Here is a 13,487-nt window from a genome sequence, read left to right as displayed (position 1 = left end):
CAAAATGTTACAAACAGAAAAAATTAGTTAAAATAATTCTTTCATGACCAAAGTTATTAGAATTTAACAAATATGCATTCTTCAGAGTATTTGCAGTCTATATTTGGTTTGGGCCATAAAACTGACTTAAATATATGAAAATTGGGATATTACACAGATGAAAAACAAGAATTTGACATACATAAAAATCTCCATCCAGAGGTGATATTAATTTTCACTTATAGACCTTTTGCTTAATAAAATAACCCCATGTCTTGAGTCCTCTGCTTGTTTAAATAGCTCTCCAGGAATATGCTGCACTATCATTTGATAAGCAAGATATGCAGAACTTAAATAAGGAAAACATATTTTAGGCTAAAATACTGGCATTTAGAAGTCAAAGTAAAAATAAAAAGCCAAGTTGATGATTTATAGTTATATTTTTCATAAACCATAGAGTTTTAGGGACTGAGAACCTGAAGATTAACTACATTGTCAGTAACAGAGCCAAGCAATGGCAGAGCGAGAACTAGGATCTAGTTTTCTTGACAGTCAGAAGAGAGTTCATTCACAAACCATCACCAGGAGTTCCTGCTGGGGCACAATGGAAACAAACCTGACGAGTATCTATGAGAATGTGGGTTCAATCCCTGGGTCGGGATTGCAGTGCACTGTGGTACAGGTCGCAGGCGCAGCTCGGATCCTGTGTTGCTGTGGCTGTAGCGTGGGCTGGCAGCTATGGCTCTGATTTGACCCCTAGCCTGGGAAGTTTCATATGTCATGGGTGCAGCCCTAAAAAGAAAAAAAAAAAAAAAGATCCCAAAACGAAACAAAAACAAAACACCCCAAACTATCACGAGCTCTCATGATCCACTCTCATGAACTGTCCCTACACCCTTTACATAATCAGCCTGTGTTTTTGCAGATCCATAAGGAGCTTAGCTATCAAATCTGAACTCTTGTACAGCACCGGCAACTCAAACAAGGTTCTGAGCTTCATAACAGCACAGATCAAGAGCCATACTTCTGTCTTCATCTTTCTCTGGCTATTGTTACCTTTGTCCCACATGTATTTCTTTTGCTTCCTCCATGTCATTATTTACCACTCATTGTATATAACTTTAAATAAGTAATCTCCTCTTGATGAGGAAGAGTCAGAACAGCTGTTATTTCATTAAAAATCATTTATCTGGCACTCTGCACCCAGTGCAGGGGGTGGGGACCTTCTTTCCCCATCAGGAATATGAGAATGAGATGCACAGGGTCCCACAGCTGGCTCCTCAGACTGCTCACTACCACTTTGCACTCCCACTCCTCAACAACTCAGAGTTACTCACTTGTGATAGGAGTATTTTCACACGCCTTCTCATATTTAATGATTACAACTATCCTGCACAAAAATGAGGAAACAGCTTAGGAAGGATAAGTAACAGTCAAGATTCCAAACTAGGAGATGACAGAGCTTGGATTAAAACCCAGACTTTTCTGGTCAAATGCTTCATGTTCTTCCCACTTCTCCATACAAAACTCTCTCCAAGTGAAGAGAAAAAAAAATAGCATCGTTTTGTCTTTTAATGATAAGTTAAATCCAGAAGCAGCGCATGAACACTTGGCAAATGGAGATGAGGAAATTATTTAACAGAATCTCTTTCCCCCCGGCTATGATCTTGAGTGACAAGAACACTGATTCATAGAGATGGATCTTCAGTTCCACTAGTATTTGCCCCATTTAACTTTGCTTTTCAATATTTTCCAATGTCATTGATTGAATACTTTTATGTTACAGTTGCTTTTCTAAACACATGACATACATTACCTTATTTAATTCCTCAAGGTATGCCTAATACAGCCCAACTTCCCATGAGGAAACTGAGATGTCACCAAAGGCTGACCAAGGGTGTATAGCAGGCAAGGTGCTGAGGCAGGATTTCATTTCAGGAGAATCTACCTTCTTAGCCCCAACAGTAACTGCTATGGTATACAGTTGACATTTTTCTTGTCTTCCTATAGTGTTACTCAAATACTATTTATAAAATATTTTTAATAGTTACAGAACCATGTCACATTCCTTGCCTCACTGGATTCTCCCAATATATCTGTGAGAAAGTTATTATTATCATTACATTAACTTTTAGAGGAGTATACTCGGGAGAAGGAGGTTATTGAGCAATAGCTCAATAGCCAGGTGCTTTATCCAAAATAATGAACAGGGACTTCCTGTCATGGCTCAGTGGTTAACGAACCCAACTAGTATCCAATAGGATGCAGGTTCGATCCCTGGCCTCGCTCAGTGGGTTAAGGATCCCGGCGTTGCTGTGAGCTGTGGCGTAGGTCACAGATACCCTGCTGTGGTTCTGGTGTAGGCTGGCAGCAACATCTCTGATTAGACCACTAGCCTGGAAACCTCCATATGCCGCGGGTGTGCCGCCCCCACCCCGCCAAAAAAAAAGACAAAATAACGAACATAAAACACTTGACATAGTGCCTGGAATACAGTCAATTAACTAATCAACCAACATTTGTAGCACTCCTTAATCTATTTTTGTTTTTCTTAAATGGCTGCATCTGTGGCGTATGGAAGTTCCCAGGCTAGGAGTCCAATTGGAGTTGCAGCTGCAGGCCTATGCCACAGCCACAGCAATGCCAGATCTGAGCTGCATCCATGGCCTACACTGAAGCTTGTGGCAACGCAGGATCCTTAACCCAGTGAACAAGGCCAGGGATGGAACTCGCATCCTCAAAGACTCTATGTCAGGTTCCTAACCTTCTGAGCCACAATGGGAACTCCTCCTTAATCTATTTTAATCTTTACTACAATCCTACCTGGTGGAGATTGTTATTATTTAATGTTACAGATAAAGAAATTGAGGCTTGGAGTATAGAAGCAGTAATTTGGTCAAAGCCACATGCTATGAAGTGGCAGAGCTGAGATTTAAAGTCAGCTCTATTCAACACACATAGCTGAAGCTCTTCACCACCACTAACACCATATGCAAGCAAATCACAAAACTTGGAAGTGCTACAAATGGAAATTTACACTATTGATTCAGGAACTCCTGCTGCCTATCGTCAATACATGATTATACATTTTCACATTCATGACTTCTTGTTTTTCTCTTCTGGTATGGCCTTCTCTGCCCTCTCTCCTTTTATCTCTGACTTTCAAAAACCAACCCAAATCTGGTAACAGGGTTAAGGTAAGCTGACCACCCACTCCTGCCATTTAGTAGCTGGGGGAAATTCAAGATGCTTAAATGCTCTCCACCTCAATTTTTTAATTTGTCTAATGAAGTTAGTAATAAAATTGAAATCATTGGAATGCTGTGAAGGCTATATAAGATGACAGGCAAAGTCACTTCTGGCAATAATTGACCGAGTCTCTCCATGTATTTTTGTTATTATTGTTATTATCATTGTCATTATTTCTGGCTGCATCCATCCTTCTCTTGAGAACTTCAGTCCACTGAAGAGAGGAAAGTACTGTAGGAGCTCCCAGCTTAGAGAACTATCACATAAGCAAGTGGATATCAATCATTCTGACACCATATTAGCAGTGGTGCAGAGCTGGAAGGTAAATCTTCTTCCCATTTCATTTTTAACACATTCAACATGAGAGCTAGAATAAATGAACTATATAAACCATGTATTTTCCTTAAATCCGTTTCAAAAAAGAAGTGTTCATAATCTCTAAGAACTAATGTAGCTTAGAATTCAAGAGGAAACAATATATAAACCTCCAAAACGTTAAACTGTTGAAAGTCTTGGGAACCACAGAAATGAGCAAAACTGACACACAAACCAAATCAAACATCAGTGGTAGCAGTATGGCTAGAGTTCGTAAGAACTGTACTAACATAAACTCATTATTTTTGAGAGCACTCAGTGTCACTCTTTGAGAGGAAAAAAAAAAAGATTTTGTAACAATTGCTTTTTAAAAATTTGAGTTGAGAAAGAAATGCATTGTATTTTAAAATTCTTGAAAAAGTATTAGAAAAGAGGGTTTTATGTGAATGAAGTTTGGTTTCTTTCACCTGGAAATGTTGCCTTTTTTTCTCCTCAGTTTTCAAAACCAATATTTCAAGTACAATTTTCGAGGAAACATCATAAACTCTCAAAAAGATAGGTAAGACAACTGCAGATAATTTTAAAGGATCTTTGGGGATAAAGTCAACAGTAATATAATCAAATCAATTTAAATAAACAAATTTTTGGAGTTTCTGCTGTGGCGCAGTGGGTTAAGAATCCAACTGCAGCAGCTCAGGTCTCCTCAGAGGTGCAAGTTTGATCCCCGATCCTTTATAGTGGGTTAAGGACCTGGCATTGCTGCAGCTGGACCCAGAACTTCCATATGACGGGTGCGGCCAAAAAAATACGATAAATAAATAAATACACTAAAAAAATATTTAATGAAAACCCATTCTCCATCACAATTGTAACTGCTAAGAGGATTTCAATGATCAGTATTTTAATCATCACCATCCCCATTTTACAGATGAAGAAACCAAGGATTTCAGAAGTCAAGTAACATGACAAAGACACACAACTTGTAAAGAGTAGAATTCAGGTATACTTGACTCTAAGTTTGTCCTAACTCGTCTTTAAATTTAAATAGCCTCATGTGGCTCATGGTTACTGGACAACACAAATGGAGAAAATAAATGGGCTTCCTCTGATGCCTGGAATGCCTCAATGATCACAACTGAAACTGATTAGACCACATGCTCTTTGGCGGTTGTCTGAGCAACAGTGACTTACTGGAGAGTGATGTGTAAAGAGCAAAGGTTTTGAGACTGGATAGTTCTTTCATTCTTGTTTCTTCCACACTCTTGCAAAAGATGTGCTCCCATGCGTACAACTTTAGAAGTTTGATGCCTTTCAATATTTCATTTGTTTTCTTCAGTCTCTCAGTGGAATAATCCTATAAAAGAAAGGAATAAAAAACAATGCAAGCTGTAGCCAAGTAAATCAGAGAGGCAAGACCATGTACTGAACAGGGATTGAGCAGAGCTTGATTTCTGCCTGCCTCTGCCACTAATGATGGTTGTGAGATTCCCAGGAGAAGTAGTTAAACTCTATGTTTCTGCCTCCGATGTGAAAATGAAGTGTTGAATGAGATGGCCTGAAATTCTTTCCACCTAAAAACTTTTTATGTCTCTGTTCTTTGGTTTAAATCAAAGCAGTGTCTTAAGTTTCACATGATCTGCTTGAATAATGTTTGCAGATACTACATACAGACATGTAGGGAAATGATAAAGAGGCTTCCAGTGACTCCTAGTATCTAAATCATTTCTTCCTCTCCTTAGCACTGTCACTCAAACTTAGGAGAAGAGAAACAATGCATTTAAGAAAAGTTAGTTTGCTTCTGATTTGGGAATATGAGGGACCAGTGTTGTGTGTGTTCATATTGAGTCCTCATTAGGCACTTATCAAAACCAAGTCTCTTATCTTTAACCTCAAGAGATTTCTACCTCCTTCTTCATAAGTCCTTGTGTAAGAAGACCTAAATTACATTCGCTGATTATCAACAACTTGGATTAACTGTAGAGAGATGCATACCAGATACAAAAGCCTCTCTTTGGACAACTGTTTCAGCTTCCTCCAAATATTACATTAGAATTACTAGGAAGGTACACCATGTCCTATGAATTCTCAAAAGGAGCTGCCGGGTGGCCAAAGGCAGAGGGAAGGAAGGAGAGGCAGCAAATGATCAAATTTTATTCATCTTTCTGTCTCTTGGAGTGTCTCAGCTGCCTACCAATGATTGTTGGTGAATGACTGCAGTATGAATAGTTAAATGAAAGTCAGATGTTGGATTCTCATGTCTCCTCTTTCTGTCCCTCTTCCACACCTTTCTGTAGCCATGTCCTAGAGGAAAGAGGGTAGGTGACTCAGACAGAAATAATGGCTAACCTTGCCAGAAGCAGAAGAAAAACAATGGGTAAAAACCAGTTGTGTGACCTGTGACTTGCCTGTCACAGTGGAAACACCAACTTGGGAACAGTCCACCAGTGGCAGCATCCCTAACATTTCACGCCTGATTTACAGGCAGCCTTGCTCATATTTAATCAAACTTTATTTCTAAACATGCTGTCAACAATTTTATTTTTGCAAATATTTCTTTAAAAGAAGCCAGTTCTTGCTCAAATAACATGATTTCATGACAAATTGAAGCCAGGGAGGGTCAATAATCGAGCTTTTTCTTGCTCGCCAAGTTGACCATGAACATACTCAGGCAGAGCAGCTGCCACTGAAACATTTCAGTGTAACTCCATAGCTCCTTACGTGGTCTGATTCAACCCTAAGGACATTTAATTTCAGAAGCACTGAATCTGACCCTTTATCTGTTCCTTGACCCATTTCTACCACATCAGTAACTGACATGCAATGTCTACATAATTGAATGCACATGTTTTTATTCGCTAGTACACATAAGTGTAAATAACTACAAGAAGATCTGAAGCTTCATCACATCATAACACATAAAAACATCAGGCATTGTGATTCTGGTATTTAGAAGTCAAGATCATTGCCTTCGATTTCAAACCCTCTTTGCAAAATTGCTGTACAACCCAGAAAATTCACATTTGCTGCTTAAGAACTGAAATAAGTAGAACGATTTCCAAATCATCCTGAATGGTACATGTTAATTTCCTATATATTCAAAAATAAAACAGCATCATTCAATTTTCCTAATAAAGTTTCCATAAGATATTACTTACAAGTGTGCTCTTTTGAGCCTCTGCCAACTTTGTAGCAATGAAGTATTGAATTGGTGCAAGGAGAACAATGACAGCGGCACCAACCAATGCACTGGATCCAAGCAAATTGTAGAGCAGAATCACTCCCATTATGATCTAGCAAGGAAAACACATGGAAATGGGTGTGGGGACCACTGCATGAAAGGAAGTATTTTTCAGTGAAATTGTAGTATTTCTTAATTATTGTAGTAAGTGTCTTTGAAAGTCAACTCAACCTCGACAGTTGGGTTTTACTAAGATTTATCTGGGGAGGGCTAAGTAGCAGGAATTTATTTTTAGTGTGATGACATGTACAGCTGATGTCAAACCAATTTACTGCACAAAGCTACAGGGGGGTTGCAGGACCTTCCAACCAAAAAGTCTTCAATTTTTTAAAACGACATGAATTTTTTCTTGAACATGTTGTCACCCACCATTGTTCCATATTCTCTTGGAGTTGTATTCGCTTTTCAAAGCAGGGAGGATGGAAAGTAAGAGGCAGCATCATCAAGGAAGAGAACAAGGATGGTTGTTTGTGGACTAAATGCTCTGAGCTCTTCACCTCCTCAATGACCCCACATAATGACGAGAAGGGTGGGGATAACTAAAACTGTGAAGAAGCTAAGGCTGATGCCCTCAAACCCAAGACTGAATGACTAAGGCCTACCCTCTCCAGGCTGTCACTCTCTTCTTCATTCTCTAAAAACTCAGGCTTTAACCCTACTATCTTCTCTCACTGAAATTTTCGTTTTCAAGTAGCTCAGCTTATCAAGGCTCAACTAATAAATTGTACCCATGCAGTTAAAGCCTTTAACCCATGCCTATATGCCCATGATAGCAGCTTACTAGTTACCTTCTGGAGGCACATTTTTAGTGCCTAACTTTGGGAATTCTAATCAAAATGAAAATCTCCTCCAGGTGACTCATCATGAGGGTACTCATTCAGAGAGAGCCTGGGATTTTTGATCCATTTTATTTTATTGTTTTATTTTATTTTATTTTATTTTATTTTATTTTATTTTATTTTATTTTATTTTATTTTATTTTATATTTTTTGTCTCTTTGCCTTTTTCTAGGGCCACTACTGTGGCACATGGAGGTTCCCAGGCTAGGGGTCTAATCGGAGCTGTAGCCTCTGGCCTACACCAGAGCCACAGCAACGTGGGATCCAAGCTGCGTCTTTGACTTACACCACAGCTCATGGCAACACCAGATCCTTAACCCACTAAGCAAGGCCAGGGATCAAACCTGCAACTTCATGGTTCTTGGTTGGATTCGTTAACCACTGAGCCACGACGGGAACTCCTGATACACTTTAAATTATACCATGTAGACAGCTACTTAGTTGACCTGTGTATAAATACATTTTGATAAAATGAAACAAAGCATACTTCAAATTTTACTTTGTACCAAGCACTGTGAATGATACACACTTTGATTTGATTTGGATTTCCCTTATGAAAAGAATGCATATATATATATATGTATGACTGGGTCATTTTGCTGTACAGCAGAAATTACACACCATTGTAAATCAACTGTGCTTTAATTTAAAAAAAATTAAATGAAAAAGCAAACAAGAAATTTAAAAACTTCGTTATCTTCTTGCTCTTATTTCCTTTGTGAATAAGAATCTTACTTATATTGACCTACCTGAACAGGCATAGCCCATAGATTGGGACACAGGAACAAGAACCACATGAGTTGATTGGTTTCAATGGCGACCAAGTTATTGATCTGACCCAGTGTCATCTCACCCATGGATAAATTAGATGTAGAAAGCCGAAGGATTTTATTGTATATCATGGCCTGTAAAAAAAAAAAAAAGATGTATTCGTGGCTTTAAACTTAATAATCAACATTATGCTTATTTATTCTCATTAAAAAAATAACATTTTAAAAATTTTTGAAAAAAAAGAAAGAAACCCTCTAATTCATCTTAAGTCAACCATTATTTTCATTTTAGTATTGTTATTTTAGTCTTCACCCAAATTAAAACTTACTTTTTCTGGCAATATAATAAAAACATATATTCAAATTTAAACATAATCTCTGGAACAAACAATAACAAAAATATGTGAATGCATGACTTCAAAATATTTTAACATATTATAAATGTTATTTTTAATTCAGTGGGTGTGTTAATTAGCTCTGTGGGGAGGGTAGTTATTAACTAGATCCTAGAAGTATTGTTATAATATCAAAATGAAAATAGAGGGAAAGAAACAAAACTAAAGTTTCTACTCTTCCTCTCACTGGCTGGTATGTGGCATTTTGAAGAAGCCAGGATCATTCAAAGCATGTACATACCAGCAGGGCTCCACGGAGGTTAATGCCAGTCTCTATGGTTACATAGTAGGAAGCCTGCAAAAACGTCCTTTGCAGGATAAGAGCCAAGAAGAGAAGAACTGCCAGAACATAAGAATTTTCAAGAAATTCCTTTGATGAGAGTTTTTCTGAAATCTTATCCCAAAAGAAAAGACATAAATTAAAATTTTTCATATACTGGTGTACAGTTTACATTTATTAAATGATACATGGTTGTTAAATCTAAAAACTCAGTGTCTTTATAAAACAGCAAGGCAATTTTGACTTTTACTTACAATGTCCACATATACAAATCAAACCAGTTCAATGTATAAAATCCTACACTGCTAATTAAGTTTTCTGGAAATGCTTGATTGTAGAAAATAAAAGAAAACTAAAAAAAAAACATTTCAATTTTTTTTTTGGAGTACTTGTTCAACAAAGACATATTCTACCTTAGTTAGCTGGAAAGTAGGCAATGAAAATGGAAGTTGGTTTAGACTGTAACTTACAAGTAGAAGCTACAAAACTGATAGTCCAAAGCAAGGCCAATAAAACCAAAATACAACATCCATAGCCTTATTGACTTAAAATAATTCTACACAGTGGACTTTTTCTGATTTTCACTTATATAATGAAATAATTGTATAAAATACATAATTTGGGTATCTATTTTGCCCACATGACACATCCAGTGACAAAACACAAACTTATGAAAAATGGTTTTAGTCTGATTATGATTGAAGTCATCATAAGATTATATAAAGTTGATTGCTTTTTGTTTGAAACAGCAGCATATGGTAACTTCTTTGATAGAAAACTGTGGCAAAAGCAACACTTGAATAAACACATCATGCCACTTTGGGTACTCTTTAGTTGTGTTTTAGATCCATTAATTTCTACTCTGGCCCCTTCTTCTTTCATGGGGATGCACACAAATGTTTAAGTTCTCTTCCTTCTCAGAAAAACATGGGGTTAATGTGTGGAAGGGGGAGGGATGATGGAATTCTATGTGGAATTTAGTTATCTACATGTAATTAGGCTGGTAAGGACAAAACCACCACAAACTGTATTCAGTGGTAAAATATATGGTTCACGTCAACAACAATTGAGCACCAATATATGCAAGGAACTTGGCTAAGCATTGTGAGCACAAATGTGAACTGTTCACAACCATTCTGTTTAAAGAGCTCACAACCTAGAAAGATAAGCATATCCATAAATAACATGTTTCATTATAAATAGCATTTATGTTAAGTGCCAACATGAAAACGATGTGATAGGAGAGTACAAAGGAGAGTCACATTCTAATGAGGACAATCAGAAAAAGCGTCACTGAGGAGGCAGCATTCATTGCAAGCTCTGCAAATTCATACAATTTTTTTTTCTGAAGTTAACTTTATTTTTTTAATTTGTAGTGATTTTTATTTTTTCCATTATAGTTGATTTACAGTGTTCTGTCAATTTTCTACTGTACAGCAAAGTGACCCAGTCTCACACACACACACCCACCCATTTATATATTCTTTTTTCTTGAATTATTCTCAATTTTAACAGGTAAAGAAAAGAGGACAGGAAACCAGATTGAGAGAATAGAAAAGGAAAATTGATTCACCTAGACTAGAGTTTCTATACATGAAACTAAGGAAATTAACTCATTTTAGAAAGAAACTGGGAAATAAATGATGCAGATTTTCTTAAGAATAGAAAAATAAGACTACAAATTGATAACAGCAAATCCCTTATACTATATAGCCTCTAACAGTAACATAATACCTAATAAAAATATGATGTGACTTGCTCTGATCATTGTGAAACAGACTGATAGCTTTTACTATACAACAAAAAGGATATGTGCATATTACAAATCACATTGCTAAAACGTCATTAGTCATAAGCCTAAGAAAAGTGACGCAGCCACCCTCATGTACTCATGCATGAAAATTCTTTACAGGATTGCTGTAAAGACCAAATAAAATAACGCGAAATTTTCAAACATCATTTCTGGCACACAGTAAATGCTTAGTAAATGTTCATAGCCTCTGAACCTGAGAAATAATTTTGTTGGTTGGATCCATTCAATGAATACATACCTATATAATTTTTTCTCTAAGGAAAACTACTGTTTTCCTTCTTTTAAAAAGCATTCACTTCTCATTGGGAATTAATACATACACACTACTAAATATAAAATAGATAACCAACAAAGGCCTGCTGTATAGCACGGGGAACTATATTCGATCTCTTGTAATAACCTATAATGGAAAATATTCTGAAAAAGAATAGATTTATATATGTATATATATATATATGAACATAAGTACATGTAATATATAATATATAGCTGAACCACTTTGCTGCATACCTGAAACCAACACAATGTAGCAAATCAACTGTACTTCAATTAAAACAAATTATGAAAAAATTCAATTCTCTATAAATAAGCCTATGCGAACTGCTCATCAAATGGTATTTTTAAAAAGTAAGAATTACAAAGAAATGTGCCAATAATATGTTTCCTTTCAAAAGCACCACAAACTTACTCCTGTTGCGTTATTTGTTCCATTCTGGGTTTCATTCACACGCTGAACGATTCCAGAAATACAGAGAGGCCCAGCAAAACCCAGTAAGTCGGCAAGATAACGAAATGTGCTACTAAGTAGAATCGGCCGTCCAAAAGCTGTGTACATTGCCAGCCATATAGATGGAGTCCGATTTGGATGATCTGCCACTTTTTTCTGAAAGAACAAAAAAAAACTTGATGAACCAAAATAAAATAATAGAGCAACAATTAATCTTACCAACTATAGAAATCTTTTCTTATATTTCAAAAGATTGAAAGTAAATGTTTCAATGCAGTACATATAGTTTAGTATCCTTACATTCTTTGCAAACAATAGCTACTGAATGTGTTTAAATTATTATTATAGTTGCTTTATAATGTTGTGCCAATTTCTGCTGTACAGCAAAATGACCCAGTTATATAATATATATACACATATATACATACATATATATACATTCTTTTTCTTATGTTATCTTCCATCATGTTCTATCCCAAGGGATTGGATGTGTTTTAATGAAACAGATTTAATGAAACAGATTGATTGAAACAGGCCAATTTTTCAAACATTTTGTATTATTTTTAGTTGTCAAAGGATGACCCCAAATTCTAAGAACCAAATTAATTTTAATTCCCTTTGATTTAGAAAATAAATAAATCTTTCATGAATATTACCAAATAACACTGTACGGAAAATGGTAAAATACAACAGTCCAGATTATTGACAGTCTATTTATGATGACTGAAGTTACTAGATCACAGGATATCAAATCACTATAAGCTAAAAAAAGAATATCCCAACTTCAAATTTTTTCTTCTCCAGGTATTTCCCATCTCCATAAATGGGAGTGGGATGAGGTGGGGGTGGTGATGTCAATATGTCATAAAGTTATATTAGACTTAACGTATCCTCGTTATTCCTTAAAGTGCAAAACAAAAATGGCATATTTGTTTAAGCCAACTCCTGACTTCGTACTTCTATAATCATTTGTTCAAAAGATTTTAAGGCCTGAACAATCATAATTACATCTTGGAGAGGAAGTGGATAAAGCTTTTTCACTGTTACAAAGAAGCTAACTCAATGCGTTAGAGTTCAATTGTGTTTAATATTCAACTTCCTGTGAGATGAATAATTTGATAATTTTTTAAAGTTTATTGATAAAAGACATTAACACCCCAACTTCAAGCAAATTTGTGTTATAAAGAGCACTCAGGAAACTTAAGCTAGGCTTAGGCTATATCGTTAATCTTTACTTTAGAAAATGAGCTTTAAATATTATGCAATACTTTTCCCAGAGGTGAAACCAGAGACATGACTCAGGTTCATTTGTAGTAACCATTTCCTGCAATATTAATTTCAAAACACATTTTTGACACAAAACAGAGGTCATTTTCATCATTTACCATAAATGCTTTGTTGATCTTGATTTAGAACAGCCAAAAACTCTCTGATTCACCATACCCTATTCCCTTCCAATGTCACTGTGAATACTCGTATTTTTAATTACAATAATATTTGTAGATTATGGCAATATAAAATACATTGTCCACTGCAGGTAGCATACATGACTACTCAGAATGATAACAAGATAAACTGAAAATATTCAGAGTCTCCTGTTTAAAATTTTAGAAGCAATGAAAAATACTCAAAGAAAGTACCAGAAGAAACCAATTTTGGCAGACATGTAGGATGATACATGGAGTAGGCAGGTGAGTCCCCTCTAATTTAGTTCCCCAACTTTGAAATATAGAGTCCAAAATTTAGTTAATCATCTATTTAAGGACTTTTGCTTCTCAAAATTAACTTTTCATGGATATGATCTATTTTCCTTTCAAATAACAAAATTATTGGCAAGATACTTGAAAAAAGACAAAAATTCCATGAATTATTAATATTGCTT

The 13,487-nt window shown here is 35.9% G+C and overlaps 1 protein-coding gene across 16 annotated transcripts in view; it reads right to left on the bottom strand.

The window, feature by feature from the left end:
- Nucleotides 1–13,487, bottom strand: part of ABCC9 (ATP binding cassette subfamily C member 9) — a 137,053-nt gene that overhangs the window by 103,399 nt on the left and 20,167 nt on the right. For all 16 annotated transcript variants that reach the window (XM_021092240.1, XM_021092251.1, XM_021092242.1 and 13 more), the window contains 5 exons: nt 11,567–11,761; nt 9,027–9,179; nt 8,370–8,525; nt 6,699–6,833; nt 4,735–4,897 (listed from right to left, as the gene is read on the bottom strand). In XM_021092240.1, coding sequence (XP_020947899.1) covers nt 4,735–4,897; nt 6,699–6,833; nt 8,370–8,525; nt 9,027–9,179; nt 11,567–11,761 — 802 coding nt within the window. The remainder of the gene's footprint in view (nt 1–4,734; nt 4,898–6,698; nt 6,834–8,369; nt 8,526–9,026; nt 9,180–11,566; nt 11,762–13,487) is intronic.

Source organism: Sus scrofa, chromosome 5, assembly GCF_000003025.6.
Source record: "Sus scrofa isolate TJ Tabasco breed Duroc chromosome 5, Sscrofa11.1, whole genome shotgun sequence".
NCBI lineage: Eukaryota > Metazoa > Chordata > Mammalia > Artiodactyla > Suidae > Sus > Sus scrofa.
The sequence above is the reverse complement of the archived record's forward strand: the minus strand, read 5'-3'. Positions and strand labels throughout refer to the sequence as shown.